The 16,302-nt window shown below is 35.4% G+C and overlaps 1 protein-coding gene across 5 annotated transcripts in view; it reads left to right on the forward strand.

The window, feature by feature from the left end:
- LOC121426485 (histone deacetylase 4-like) overlaps positions 1-16,302 on the forward strand; it is a 66,115-nt gene that overhangs the window by 22,172 nt on the left and 27,641 nt on the right. For all 5 annotated transcript variants that reach the window (XM_041622811.1, XM_041622809.1, XM_041622810.1 and 2 more), the window contains exons 5-7: positions 3,117-3,234; positions 6,528-6,646; positions 13,274-13,411. In XM_041622811.1, the coding sequence (XP_041478745.1) occupies positions 3,117-3,234; positions 6,528-6,646; positions 13,274-13,411 (375 nt within the window). The remainder of the gene's footprint in view (positions 1-3,116; positions 3,235-6,527; positions 6,647-13,273; positions 13,412-16,302) is intronic.

The following is a 16,302-nucleotide window of genomic DNA, read 5'->3' on the forward strand; positions in this document are numbered from 1 at the left end:
GTAGGTATGCAAATGAGGAGACTGATGACATCATCCACTCACTATTCCTCTTGTATTTTATTGAATGAAATATTGTGCATATCAAGCAAAACTTAAATGTCATAGCTTTCTTAATATTTTACATCTGATTTGATGAAATTTTCAGCATTATTCAAATCAACAGTTTTCTTGGGTGGACTTGACCTTTAATACAAAAAATATGCTCTGCATGATATCCTCGTCATACGTATACAGTATGTGAGGTACAGATACCCCGTTCTCATTACCACCCTAAAACTAGTTTACTGGAAATTAGTTTAACATGTAATGAGAATGTTCGAAGCAGTCTTGGAAGCAATCTTCTAAACCAGCTCAGAAAACTGCCTCGCGATATAGTTTTGAAGGTCGCTTTGCCTTGTTCAACTGGTATTAGCGTAAGTGAGGATACAACCGTTCTTTGGGAAGCAATCTTCGCACATTTTGAGCATGCTACTCCACACACTGTGTGTGGAATGGAATGTCTGCTGCGGTTTCAAATTTTGCGTGTAACGTGTCACCCTCACTGAGACCGTTCCCATAGCAACGAGACCACTTTACCTGTTTTGAAAACCTTTTTCGGTTGATCAAATGGGAATGCTGGCAAAACGATCTTCCATATTGGTTTCCTAAACCAGTTTCCAGTAAACTAGTTTAAAAAAGTGTAATGAGAACGGTGTCAAGAGTGTCTTTTATAGACCCATCCTCGTACTCCCCGAGTCCTTGCATGCAATACTTTTCTTTTCCTCATTTGTTTGTGAGAGGCAAACAGTGGACTGACGTTGCTTGAGTTGGTGGATTTATTTTAAGAAAAGATGAATCGGCAAAGCCATGATCATGTACTGTATAGATCGAGATATAAATACGATCATGCTAAGATGGCGAGAAAATGCGTCTGAAAATAGATTTCATACAATGAAAGTGTTTGCGTTTGTAAGTGGGTGTACAGAAATCTCTTTTGACTTGAAAGTAGATTTGTCCGCCTTTGCAAATAAGGATTGAGATTGAGCGCATTGGAGTTCTTATTTCTCTGGAAAGTGATAAAGTATTATGGGATGCATAATGCTCTACTGTAGATGCGTTACTAGTTTTGATAAAAGATGATATGTTTGAAATTTGAATCGTATTTGTTTCCTTGGCAATGATAGCTCATTGAGAATCTGCATCTGAGATAAACATGGAAAAGCAAGATTATCACAAAAATTTCCCCTCCAGCCAAATTCTGTTTTTATTTTGCACTTGTCTTCCTTGTATTATGGTTTTCTGCGTATATTGAGGCACACTGGTTTGCTTTGTACATGGATGTGTTGTACAGGCCTCTACAAAAATTTTTTTCGTCACTTGCCCTGTTGGGCAAGTGATGAAAAAATTTGCTTGCCCGATAGAAAAAACTGCTTGCCCAATTTTTTAAATAATACCTGTTCACTTATTAATGAATTATTAGTAACATTGTTTAATATTGTATGATTTTTAAGTATTTTTTTTCACTATGCTTAGAATCTTGGGTGTGTGTGTGTGTGTGTGTGTGTGCGAGGGTGTGTTTGTGTGGGTGTGACTGTGAGTTGAACTTTGATATATCTTTGAATTCAATATCTAATTTCTACTTCGCCTATTCCAGTACAATAACCTGTACTCGGCCATGTAATAAAGGCCCACATACCCTAACTTTTCCTGAAGTTCTTTGAAAACGCAGACTTCCACGAAAATTGCATTTCTCTATGGGGGAGTCTAAATTTGGTGAGAATGTATTCATTAATAACTTAAATATACATGACAATGAAGAAATCATCAAACTTTATTGGAAGTTTTGAATAATATACCCGAAATGTAAACTCTGTCTGAAACAGAAAATCACCATCATTGTGGCCTTTACTGAGCGAATTGTCCCCCAGAGCTCTGGCAGAGAGACAGAGCTCAGACTGGCTAGCTAGTATGCGCACGTGTGTGAGCATCGCGCCGGCCTTGTAAAATAGATGGAGCTTTGTTTGATGATTTATTGTCTGATATTTACCTCATCCCCTCAAAAAGGGAAACAAATGAATTTTAAGTTATAAATAACAAATACGGCAAGTTATTTTGGATGTTAATAGGCCGTTTTGAAAAGCAAAGCCGAATGACATGACAACTCACCAATGCGAAGTTACTAGACTCTGTGATTTATTTCCTGTGTAGTTCTAATTATTTTATCACAGAATTGTGATATCGGAAGGTGGAAAATGTGCATTAGAAATTGCACATGGTGGTAGTCATAATGGACCCCTATACTACATTCAACTGTTTCCCGGCCATTGCGTTGATTTTTTTCATAACTGGTAACACACCGTACCATGTATGGAAATACGTGGTACAGAAAAAATAACGCAATTTCGGAATTTGAAACGGCGCTACTCCTATTTTTTAAGGCTTATTCATGATTTTGAGTGTGGATTTTGGATGATTTATGGAAAAACGAGGTACGGTACAGAAAAAAAAGACGCAGCAACCACTTGCCCGATCGGGCAATTGACTTTGAGAGGTGCTTGCCCGCACGTCATTTTCACTTGCCCCGGGCAATCGGGCAAGCGGGTTTGTCGCGCCCTGGTTGTATTAAAGTGTAACATGTACATGTAGTTCTTATCACAATGCAGTATACTTTTCTCTTGGAAAGCACGCTTATATAGTTTTGTATGTTTTTAATATGGTTAATCGCAATTAGGATTTGTATTCAAGAATGATCTTTGTTTTATTGTCACGAGTAGCATGCAGAAATGTATACAGATTTGCTAAGTTTGCTTTTGATTATGTATTTTTTATGTATATAATATCCAAATATAAGTGTACAAAGATAGTATTAACATGCAACATATGCGGTCAAATTGAAATATGACAAGAAGACAATAATGGCAACTGAATAAAAGGCATGACGAAATGATGCAAATCAAACGAGTACAAATTATCAAAATTCAGCCGCCAGCTATCGTTTTATTATGCAAACACCCCCGCCCCCAAAAAAGAAACAGTGGTCCAAACGTGATAAGTATATGTAAAATATATAGGGAGAGATATGGGTTTTTTTCTGTGACTGTATAAATGTTTATTTCTATTTTTTTTGTACTCCTCAGGTGCGAACGCTTCAACGGAAGTGAAGGATAAACTTCAAAAGTTTCTCTTAAATCGGCAGCAAAGAACGGACTATGGGGGCAGTGGATCACTCAATCACTCGCCTCCATATAGGCATTGGTGAGTGTACATGTAGGCCTATAGGGTGTATCAATAAAAAGTAATCCCAGCTTCCATGATTCTTTGTGGGTAAATAATCTCGTGAACGATTACAAACCGTCATGATTTAATTCATTAGCATTCGAAAGGTACATATACCTGAATAAAGTTTCTATTTAGATCATGCATCAGCAGCATCACCAATTATCATTGTTCTTAAAAAGAAATGCAGGATAGCAAGTGCTTCGCTTTGTACATATACTATTAGTGTGCATTTAAAGATAAATTCCAGTTTTGGTAACGATCTCAAAATGACTTTTTACAAAATCTAATATAATGACCACCCAAGTGTCTGTTTGTATAAATATAAAATATGTGCCAACGGATTCTTGAAGAAATTGTGTAATTGCGGAGAAATCAGCAAAATAAGCGCGGATTCGGTCACTTCCGTCGGGTCCTTATTCCATCAATTATGATACACTGTCTAATACACTGTGCCTATCTGTGTTGGTTATCTTCAGTGTCAACATTTTTCAGCGTAGACTTCAAGATTTCACAAAGTTCAGTTTATGTAACTGTACCAGATCTAGATCCTCGATGATATACTGATGATTAAGCCTGGTTTTACAGACTTTCTCATGAAATCAGTGTTTACCGCAACTACTGGCATTTCTCTTTAAATGTGTTATGTACACGTAGTAGTCTGCTGTGCAAACCCTTTCACTCGATGGTCTGAATGTGCAGCCTGCAATGCATCGGGTACTGAAGGCCCTCTTGCAAGTTTTTTTTTTTGTGCTAGTCTAGTTTGAAGACCCACTTGTCGATCAACGTTTCAATCAGGGTCTGTTCCTGCCGACTAGTTATCTAGAGTTCTTTTGAGTTCAGTTCCCTCTTTGGGATGTACATACTGCCCCTTAGGTTTTTTTTAACGATGCATTTTATCGATCAATGTTCCGGGAATACTGTTTCTTATATAGCTTTCATATTTTCTTCTTTGGTTTTTGTGGTTTAGTACTGCTTTCAATCTTGGTCGGTCTTTGGTCACAAGAGGTGCTTTCTGACCCACCCGATCACAAAAATACCCGTAAATGACAAAATTTGTTCAGGCCACAAAAATATCTGTTGTGTATTCACACCAAACCTGAACCAAATGAAGTTTATGTTAAGAGCCACAACAATTCTTGCATTCCTAGATGAAGAATCCTTTGTTTTGTTTTTACTTCCCTTGTTCTTAAAAGGTTGCATTCACTTCGTAAGAATCCATGTCTTCTTTGAAATCATTTAAAGTTTTTCATTGTTCTTAACACTAATTGCAGTAACTACCAATTTGTGAATACTTTCTTTTTGGACTGTTATAAGTAACTTTTCTTTCACATTTGCAAAAATAATTGCAGAATAATAATAATTTGCAGAATTTCTCCTAATCAGAAAGGTGTGAGAGGGCCTAGCGAGAATAGGCATTTGTTGAATAGATTTATCTCTGTACTCCAAATGAAAACTTGTTCTCCATGAAAAGTTTGTTGAACCATAACGGAAGAACTAGGTTGGTGAAATCCCCCTAAAAATGTTGGTCAGATCATTTTGGTGTCTTACCACAGATATGTGTAGTGCCTTTGTCTTAATAGCTGTTGTTGTGTAAATAATTGATATGAAATGAAAAAAAGGCATTTTAATGGGGATATTCTTGGCCCTTTAATTCATAACCTTAATTGATCAATTATGAAAAGTGAAGTATTGCTGTTATAGCTTGTGGATATGAAGGAAAGATATCAATTATTGTGATCAGATATTTCCTTGTTTTATCCCAAATGTTATCTTATGTCAATGAAATTAATTTGATACTTGTGCACATGATATTTGTCTCCGTAGACCTATTAATATTTACCCCTTTCTCTAATTGTACAAGTCAAAGAAAAACATTGAGGCATCTTGTTAATATAAAGATGAACTTTACCCAGTAAGAAACTGTTTCATGTGTGAAATATGAGTGTAATTCGTAAACAAGAATACATGCTTTGTTTAACGAAGTTAACCACATGGATTTTCTTATCCAACCTCAATATGAGGATACTGGAATGAATTAAGAATTGCTTGGCATCCTTCTGTCCTAAGAGCTGGAGATAATGGGCCCTCTTTCATAAAACTTGTGAGCTACTGAAATGGTTTCCTTGGATTGGCTGAGAGAAATATGATAGAGTGTTATTGATAGTAAGGTTTTATGAAATCGACCTTGATTTATGAATCATGAAATAATAGAGGAAAGGGAAGGGTCTACATGTAATTATGATATTCCTTCTAACACTTCATATTATGATCAAAATCATACAAATCAAGCTCAATAATATTCATTTTCCTTCACTATTCTCATATTTTATGAATTCAAGAGTTGCCAAAAGAACACCTGTCACAACAATTTCAAAATCCATTTTCTAGGGACAGTGATTTTGCGTTTAAAAAAATTGCCTTTTCCGTTTCAGCATGTCAGAAAACGGAAATTCCGTTTCCCCATAGACTTTGTACACACGGAAAAGTGACAATTCCGTTTCCACATTGAATAGCAAAATTACACGTACACTCGCACTGGTCAAAATTGTATCTGCTACTGTACCAACAACACAATAGAATCCGTTCTAATCGGATCTATGCGGGTGTATATAATATTTTTACAAAGATATTTAGCATGCATACATCCTCACCTTTCACATTATTAGCATTATTTCACGGTGAAATGATATTTCATCGATAATTTTTGGGTTTTTTTTACATCGTTATCATCAGTCAACGGCGTTTGCCAATCCGCCATCTTGGATTTTAAGACCACGATATCGTGCTGTTACATCTTCAAACGTAGAGGGCAGCAAAACACGACCGTGTAGTTGGAACGATATGATATGTGTACAGTGCAGTGAAGCCCAACCCGGCCGGCCGGGTACGGCGCGGGGTACAATTGAGTGCTGATGTCGAGTGCAGTCACGATGTGTGAATTATCATGATTGTAGCGAAGTGAGATCGTGTTTTCTGGGGTTTTGTGGCCATTTAATATTCTCATTTTGTTGTGATTTTGAAGTAATTTGTGTTGCTATTCTGTGTATTTTGAGGGAAAATACGTTTTCCGTGATTTTCCGTTTGAAATGCCACTTTCCGTTTCAAAAGGCCCTTTCCGTGAATTCCGTCCGTTTTCCGCGATCGCGGAAAATCACTGTCCCTAATTTTCATCTTGAAAAATGATACATTATTAAGAAGAGGCTACCCAACTCAACATATCAATAAATGAATCCCTTCATTATGCAACAATTTCTATTTTGTATTCACAGGACCCCTCCAAGCTCGATGGATCACCACTCCCCTCCACATAATGTATCGCCCCAGTTTCACCATCAACCAATGGGGTTTGGCCAATATGATAGCAGCAACTTTCCACTTAGAAAAACAGGTAAGAAAGCCGATTCACTCATAATGCTAAAATCTCAAAGCTAGCTGCAAGGAAAATGTTAGTAAAAGCTATTAGATGGTTATTGATATCTATCTTTAAATATTATTAATAATGAGGTGGTTCATAAGACTTTGTTGTATAAAGCATGTTTGAATGTTGAGCTTGGCAGTAAGGTTCTCACTTTTGAGAGGGAAAAGGGGAGGGGGGACATTTCATGAACATATACGCGTGTACCAAGCATATTACATACTGTGAATCGTTGTAGCCCAGATTCTCAAAGGTGGTTTTGAAAACTGTTGGTTGAACCCATGGTTTATGCAGATTTCTTTCATAAATTATGCTTATTTACCATGCGTACTAACAAGATGTTCATTGCTGATGTGCGCTTTTGTCACAGTGTGCCAAATTGACGCCTGTTGTCATGGTTATTATTAAGTCCACTGTTTTGAATGAATGAATCCACTCTTCAAAACAGTTCCAGACTCGTGAATAGAATAGCGTACATCAGCATTGGACATCTTGTTAACATGCGCGGTAAATCAGCGTAATTTATGCTGGAAATGTACATAAGCCATGGGTTCAAAACCACCTTTGTGAATTCGGGCCTGCGAGTTGATATCAAATAGCGTGAGATAGTGGAATGGAGAGAAAGAGAGTGAAGAGAAATAATTAAAAAGGGAGGTAGAGATGTCGCCCATGTTGTGCGGTAGAAGATGACTTGACAAAGGTTAATTTGCATTGGAACGTCGATGGCACAGTGAATGATCAACAGTGAGCCAGACATGGTTGATATTTTTTCAAAGGGGAAGTTCACCCTGACAAAGAGTTTATGTAAAAATAGCAGAAAAAAATAATAAAAACTATTGCCGAAGGTTTGAGAAAAATTCATCAAATAATTAAAAAGTTATTAGAATTTCAATTATTTGATACATGTATGTGACGTCATATGCGAGCAGCATTCCTACATAGCGAATGGTAAAAAATAAATGAAATGTCATTTTCCCAGAAAAATGAAAATGGTTTTCACTGTACCTTTCGTATATCAATAGACAAATCATTTCACACCCGATCATGGATAGAAAACAAAATTAAGTCATCAGGAACCATACAAAATTTAAAACTCATACATTTTATATTACATAACACATGGGGCAGCTGCTCGTTTATGACGTCACAAATCCAAAACTTTGAACTCTAATAAATTTCTTACTCTTTAACGGATTTTCCTCAAACCTTCACCAAAATTTTTTACTATTTTTTCTGCTATTTTTACAACAAAGTTTTCTTCTGGGTGAACTTCCCCTTTAACTCAATCTCTGGTTAAAGTTTGATGTCATAAACATTACTGTTCAGTTTCTCTGTCTTTTTTTTAAATTAAATTTAAAATGTTGATACATGTGTATTGTAGTACTTATATGGGACTGTAAAGGAAAAGAGAAATTATGGTGTTTTGGTGTATGAGACAGAATATAGAAATATTCATAATTTATATAAAAGAAATACAAATAAAAGAGGGAGGGGGGGGGGTGTGATTTCAGATCACTCCCCAATCTTGTCACTGGTGAATCTGTTTTTTTTTCTTCACCTACATTAATTGCAATGAAATATGAAGATCATTACATTTTAATTTGACTAGTTGTATCTTCTGTTCAAGTGGATGTGATGTTCATGCAGAATACTCCTTTAAAGATCACATGTATATATACATTTAATGAGTTTATTGCACATGTGTAGCATATAATCATGAAATGGAGGACCCAGCCTAGTGAATAAACAGGTTTTATTTGTTTTATTTTAAGTAGTATTTGAGCTCTTGAGAGAAATCCATTCATGCTTTCACAACGCCAACACAAGGAAATACAAATTAGGCTTATTTCGAAATCCTATTCCTTTTTTTTACACACACGCGAAACCAGCTTTCATAACATGTCAAACCAGGGCTCACATTTCTATATTTATAATTCGGTCAGCGTGCTGTTGATAATACGACAATGAACTCGATAAACAACCTTGTCTCCTGGACACAGCCTCTGTTGACTGCAGCTATTTATAGATCTCACTAATGCAAATATTCAAGGTGTAATAGCAAACGTCCAACAGTGTACATCAAGCGTGAAGCGTACTCGGCTATTAAATTTCCTTTTTCTTTTGAAGCGATGATCTCTAAATTGGGTCATCCTTCCCCCCACCATGCATAAACTCATTTGGCTCTTACCAAGTGCATGAGTTATTGGATTATAGTGCACGTTCATTTTATAAAAGACAGACTGAGAGGGAACAAACACACAGAAAGAGAGAGAGAGAGAGAGAGAAAAAAAAAGACAGCCCCCCAAATAGAATTCATTGTTTGACTGCACGTAAAGCAGATAACCCCTGCCCTGGCTTTTATAAGTCACTTAAATTTCATTTTGTGTTTTTATCTGAATTATGAACATATTGTTATTTGCAAGCGACAGAATAAATCTGTGAAAGACAGAAAGAAATGAATAGAGGATAAAAGAAAAGTAAACCCCCTTTTATAGAAATAGACAATGAGGAACTGTTGTAATAAAAAAACACACTGAGATTGTTGTGCTTCATGATCTTGATTTGTGTTTGAAATAAAGTGGTGAATATTTGACAGCTGAATTTTCGTTAATTTCTACCTTTTCACAATTTCCAATATCTTCACTTCTGTATTTGGCCATGGGTGTTAATAGTGAAAACGAAACAAAAAGTGTGATTAATCTTTGTGCATGATTAAAATGCAGTATGATAATAATCATTTGAATATATGAATGCAAAATATTGGTTCATGCATATATGTACATGGATAGGCTTACACTATTCACCCACATTCACAATATTTATTTAAGATACATGTGATACAACACATTGAAAAGCTATCCATTCCAGATATAAAAACAGAACAGGATAATAACTACATGACAAGCTGCGATTAATTCTCATACAGCATGCACTGTTACATGTATATTGCACTTTGAGCATAAGATAATGCGAACATTAAACAGGTACAAACTGGAGCCCTATTGAAGAACAGTTTATATGACAACTTTTCCATCCATCCAGTGGTAACTTCCATAATTTTCTTGATTGTTTTTGGCGGTTAAGTTTCATTACCATGGTATTCATCGTTTGTGGCTAAGTTTATACCTTAAAAGTTAAACTCTTACGCAATGCAATGGGGCCCTGTTAAATGCAGTTTTTAGTGTGCTCTTATTTTGATGTTAACAAAAAAAATATATATATAAGTTCACGATTTCTTGATTCTAAAGATAAATATAGATAAATTGCAATGCTTAAGTACATTACTTTCCTACATGTATCAACAGACACCCAAAGAGGATAAGACCTCATAAACACAACACAAAGCTTTGCTATCGATCATTGCATCAATTTTTTAAATGATATATTGCATTGATCATTGTATCGAATCAATTCCAAAGATCGATCATCTAATCAATAAGTTAGGTTTTGTGTAAATAGGGCCAAAGATAGCTGAAAAACTACCAGTATTGTGGACATGACCAGTCACAATTCTCTGAATCACTATTACCTGTTAAAACCAGATAACAATAGATTCCGTTGACAGAATCTTTTGTTCTATGGTTTGAAGAGGTAATAGTCATTCAGAGAATTGTGACTGGTGCTGTACATACTGTACACTAGTAATGTATACATTATTTAATCATTGCTTTTTAGCATTCACCTAGGCTTCCCCTATCTTATTTACTCTAATGACATACACCATCGATACTGTCGTTGGTATCTATACATGTACGTGATGATCGACGAGTCTCTCTCCCTCTCTCATGATCCGTCCCAGGTCAGGCCTTATTACATATCGATGAGATTTTTATTTTTAGCATACCAGCATACAAGGTTCTGCATTATTGATTGCTCCCCATCCTCGCTCTTTTCTCTATCGGTCCGTATGACCTTTCTATGTAGTGTGTTCCAGTTTCCATGAAACCAGCCCAGCTGAACATCGTCTACCCATGCCTGCCTGCCTGCCTCCCTTGCCAACTAATCAACGAGATAGCTCTGGCAAATTTCCGTTGAACGGGAAACAAACCCCTGTTTTCTTCTTGTCTCGGCTTGACTCGTCTTTATTTTAGGTTTTTGATTTCATTCATTTATTCACTCATTCATTTATTCTTTTATTCATTCATTCATTCTTTTATTCATTCATTCATTCATTCATTCTTTTATTCATTTGTTCATTTGTTCATTCATTCACTCACTCACTCACTCACTCAATCACTCACTCAATCAATCAATCAATCAATCTATCAATGTATCAATCTATCAATCTATCAATCAATCAATCATTCATTCAAGCTGAAATGAATAGAATATATTCCATGAAGAGAATTGTGGTCATGGTTTTTGTTGGTGTATGTGGGACTACCACAGGAAATTCACAGCTAAAAATAGAAAGGAAGGAAAGGAGGGCCTTCTGCATATTACCTGATTACTTTATGTCCAACTAAAAAGTCACCCCTGAAACAAGTACATGCAGAATGAAAAAAAAATTACTTATTGCCCCAATGCCCTTGAAAAGAGCCCATAGATGAATAATTGAATGTAATTGCTCACCCACCCTCATGCAATTCGAATATTTGACATGATTATCTAGTCATGCAATATTTACAATGCTGTCAAATGCATGGAAAAGAATGATACATGAAGAGGATGAGTACATGTAGGTGATATTAAATGGAGTTTAGGAAATGTGTAAATGACTGCTTTGCCATAATGTTTTTTTCCCCTAACACTATGAAACAAACTCTATTCACACTATTTATTATGAGATGTGTTATCCTTTTTTTGACAAATTTGTTTTTAATGAATTAATATTTTGTTGACATTTTTTCTAGACTTTAAATGTAAATATATGTACATGTATAGCATTAACATGGCCACATGTAGACATTTTTCATAACAAGTGTACACTCATGTGGAATGTACCCGTAATCACCAAATTGCAAAATTTACCATACAACCTTCAGTCTGCAATATCTACACTTTTCCTTTTTTAAAAAATTAATTTCCATATTCAATTTCAAAGATAGAAACAAACATTTGTAATCAGCAAATTACAAGCAACAATATTTCACATAAAAATACACAAAGCAGGGAATAATGATTAAAACAGGGAAAATGGAAAAAAAGACAGTTTTATACTGTAATGTGCATTTAAAAGCCCCAGGGGTTTATCAAGGGTGTTCCCAAAGTACACTAATATTTACAAATAGCAGTTTGAACTTTTTTTTTACAAGCCTAAACGTAACATGATTGATCCATCTCTCATAGAGCAACTTGGCTCTAAATCTGATTTTTTTTTTTTTTTTTTTACAAATCAGAATGCTGTAACAAAAGAGAGTGACATCATCACAGTTTTATTTTTGTGCTATTTAATACAGGATGCATCCATAAAAAATGTATTGAATGTATGTAAATATACCCTATTCACATTGACAATTATTTTATACATGATTTGATAACCAACTATGGTATGACTTGTATATCCTTTGTAAGAGAAGAAGAAGTGGGAATGACCCTGTTTTCAACGAGGAAGTATTAAGCCTTATATATTCCTAACTTTATAACATGAGTTCTTTGTAATAAAACTACAAGTCCATGTAGTGTTATGAATGGTTTCCAATTCTTGGAAAGCATTATTTGGGGAAATCCAAGTGTCATTTCTTTGTCCACTTCGTGCAAAGAGTGTTTCTATTCTTTGCCTCGGTAAATTCTTGGATGAGTAAATATGGATATGGGCTGACTTTAAAACAGAGGGTCGTGGGTTCGAATCCCAGCCATGGCATAATTTTTTCAGCAAGAAATTCATCCATGTTGTGCTGCACTCGACCCAGGTGAGGTGAATGGGTACCAGGCAGGATTAATTCCTTGAAAGCATGAGCGCTGAGAGGCAGCTCGAGCTAAAGCCGGGGTAATAATAATAATAACGCGCCTCGGAATAGAATATAGATAGATGGCACTATATAAATGCTTATTGATATTATTATATAATCTTCTGTGTTGAAAAATTACTGACAGCCGATTGCATGTACGAGTGACAGAGAGAGGCAGAAGGGGAGAGAAATAGAAAGGTTTCTAGGAGGGGAAATGGGGGGGATGGAAGAATGAATGGGAGAGAAAGAGATGATGGATGTTTAGAAGAAGGGGGAGGGAAAGAGAGGGATGAAATAATCAAAGAAAAGAAGAAAGTGTGAAGGGAGGATAAAGAGGAGTAAAAGGAGGAAAGAGAAAATAAGAAAAAGGATAAAGAGATGATTATTTTTAGAGATAGATCATTTGCTGGTAATTACATGTACATGAATGAGCTAATGATGCAATTATTAATATTGCCTTCTCTTCTGGAACCAGGCGATCCCAGTACAAAACTCATAGGAATCATAGAATTCAGTGATTAACAGGTTTAAAATACTAAATAACAGTTATTTTGTTGCAGTCGTGTAATTTTGGAAGAAGTGAGTTTGTAAATATTTTGCAAAGTTACTGATGCTCACAAAATGTATCTTAAAGAATTATTCTATGCAGATACGTTTTTGTTACGAAGGTAAATGTTAATCGTACTATATTTGTCCCTCTTTCACGCAGCATCTGACTCGAACCTGAAGGTTAGGTCGAGATTGAAAGAGAAAGTGACGGAGAGACGTACTCATGGTAGCCCGCTTCTGAGGAGAAGGGAAGGCCCCAATTCTCTGAAGAGGAAACCAATGAGCGGGGAACTCAACTGTAAGTTATAAATTCACTTTCCCCCTATTAATAGTCATGATTGTTATGTATTTCTGTATCATTTTTTTTGACAAGGTACATGTACAGAGCACTTTGAGATACCTTCCTTTGGTCAGCGTTTGGTGATAAAATTCCCAGGGAGTTACAGTATCGATCTATTAAAAGATAAATGTTAGTTGTGGTGACGATCTCAAAATTAATTCGAACAGAATCCAATAAAATTACCACCCAAGTGTGTGAATGTATGAATAAAAAATATGTGGCAAAATGGCCAAGCAAGAAAATGTGTTATTGCTGAGGAATCACGGAAATAACCACGGAATTTGATCAAATTTCAGGTATTTTTCCAGCAATATCAATACACTGTCTCACATATACTTTTCTGTGTTAATGATCATCAGAATTATTGGTTTTGAGCTAAGATTTTGTAATTTCACTAAGATAAGATTATATTAATGTACCAGATTTAGATCTATGATAATACACAACAATTTGCCTTGATTTATAAGACTTTGTCACAAAATATTTGTTTGCAGCAACTAATTTCTCTTACCTTTTAAAGTCCAGTGCATACATGATATTATAGGTCTTCATATATTTCGTTTTACACTAGTCTAATGAATTATAAAAAAAATCTGCTTATATTCAGTGTTTTATAAAATTCCTGCATTATAGCAAGCAGCTTTATGAAACAGCTTGTGATGTAAAAATTAACTACATGTAGATGATTTAATAAGCCAAGGAAATTTCAGTGATGTGATGGATTATTTGAGTCTGAGAAATGAAAAAAGAACTTTGTTCTCCATAATTGATGCATAAATTTAAAGCAAACAATTTTTTGTAACAGCTTGTTAAGATGTAAATGTACAAACAATATGTCAGATGAAATCAGCAATGGTAACATGATTTAATAGTGTGAGTGATAATTTCAGAATGACATACTGTGCAGTACATGTAAGAACAACTCTGGTCCCAGAGTTTGGTGTTTCATAATTCATACATACATGTAGATTAACAGACAGCATTACATGTATGTACCAGCTTCAGATAAAAATGTATGAAATGTGCGGTGAGAATTGAAGTGTTTTTGTATCCAGAAAAGAAACTCAAAGTTGCTTCCCAAATTTAAATATCTTATTTTAGACTTCTATATGCATAAAGTAATGTTTTAGAGGTATTGAAATTTTTAAAAGTGTTTTTGCAAGAACTATTAAAAACTAATCAGTCACTTTTCCATGTCCTTTTTGTGTAATGCGACCGACTGATATTTGGGACGTCATGGCGTCCACAATATACAGAATACAACCTTTCTGCATTTATTGTTTTAAAAGCCTCTGTTGTCAAGATAAATTAACAGTATAAACTTGACAGAAAGACTCGGCCCGGTAAAACCTGACAGCACCAAGTATAAGAAAAGACATGTAAAAGTGTAATGCGACTGACCGTGGAATCACCCATTAGCAAGATTTATGAAACAGCTGCTGATGTAATGTACAAATAATGAACCAGAAGAAATTTACTATTGTACAAATGTGATGTAATGTTTAAAAAACATATTCAATGCTTGGGGGGATTCTCATGATGTCATTTGTGATCAAAGATGCTTCTCATGTAGGCTACATGTAGGCTACATGTTGAATGACTGTGAGATGAAGGAAACTGCTTTGATTTGAAACTTCCTGGCTCGATAGATGCCAAGTCCCATCCAAAGGTCAACACACTTTCAGCTTCATCATCCCACCTGTATAATTACAGCAGGAAAGCCCCTCAACAACATGGAATATATATTTTATGCATGCTGATTGGTTTAAATAGCATCATGTGACCAAACATATTCTTACTATTTTGTGGCCATGTTGAAAATGAAACGCCCACAGAAGAAAAAATTGCTACATGATGTCAATGATGGTATAGTGCACTATTCCATCATTGACATCACAGATCATGACGACGCGTTCCGCTCTGAGCGTGTGGCTTCAGAAAAAGTAGGTCATATTTGGTGCCGCAGGGTTATCTTGGTTCAGATTAAAAAGGATGATCAACGAGTACAAACACTAGGTTATAAATATCTATTGCTCTAACATCAAAGTAGGATATAAAACAAATATATACCAGGCCTTTATTTTGAAAGTATAGAGGGAATAATTTTTCCTCGGTTGTACTGGCAAAATTACTATTTTTCCCGATGGGCTTCATGCCAGTCCAATCCAGATGAAGAATTCCCGCTATACTTAATCAAAGCCTGGTATATTTGTATATTATTCTCTACCCATTCCCTCCCATGCAAATGAATAATAGATTATTATTGGTGTATTAATAATAATCAGTTCTTTATAATATAGTGTATAGAATGCCGTTGAGCTTGCCCTTACAAGTACAGTTTGAATCGATAGGATATGAATTTAATAAGAAATGAAATTTATTTATTTTAGTTGATAGTGTTGGGTAGGCCTACTGAGTTCATTATCTGTTGACGAATCCCCATTTTTTTTAAGGAGAGAAGTTTAATTTCTCAGTGAATGTAGACGTAAAACAGAAAAAGTCATATTTGTTCACCATCTGTTTTGGTATCGATGGGATTAGCAGCAAATGACCTCCTTGTTGCTTGAACTTCAGTACGGGATGGCTGATCAATATAAAGTTATTGATTTTGTAGTCAAACTATCTGGGGCTAGATCCCATGGAAGCATTCATTCGCAAAAACTGATCATAGAAATATGCAGCACTTTAAAGTGCTTTATATAAATTATAGTGGTTCGAAGCACTGCATGCCATGGTCTTAGCTTAACCCTTGATAGAGTGCTCGAGCATATGGAATAAAGGTCTACTGAATCATCCCAAATAACCACCTATTATGGACATATCCATAATTCCACAATAAATATTAACCT

The sequence above is a fragment of the Lytechinus variegatus genome, chromosome 13 (assembly GCF_018143015.1).
Source record: "Lytechinus variegatus isolate NC3 chromosome 13, Lvar_3.0, whole genome shotgun sequence".
NCBI classification, from domain to species: domain Eukaryota; kingdom Metazoa; phylum Echinodermata; class Echinoidea; order Temnopleuroida; family Toxopneustidae; genus Lytechinus; species Lytechinus variegatus.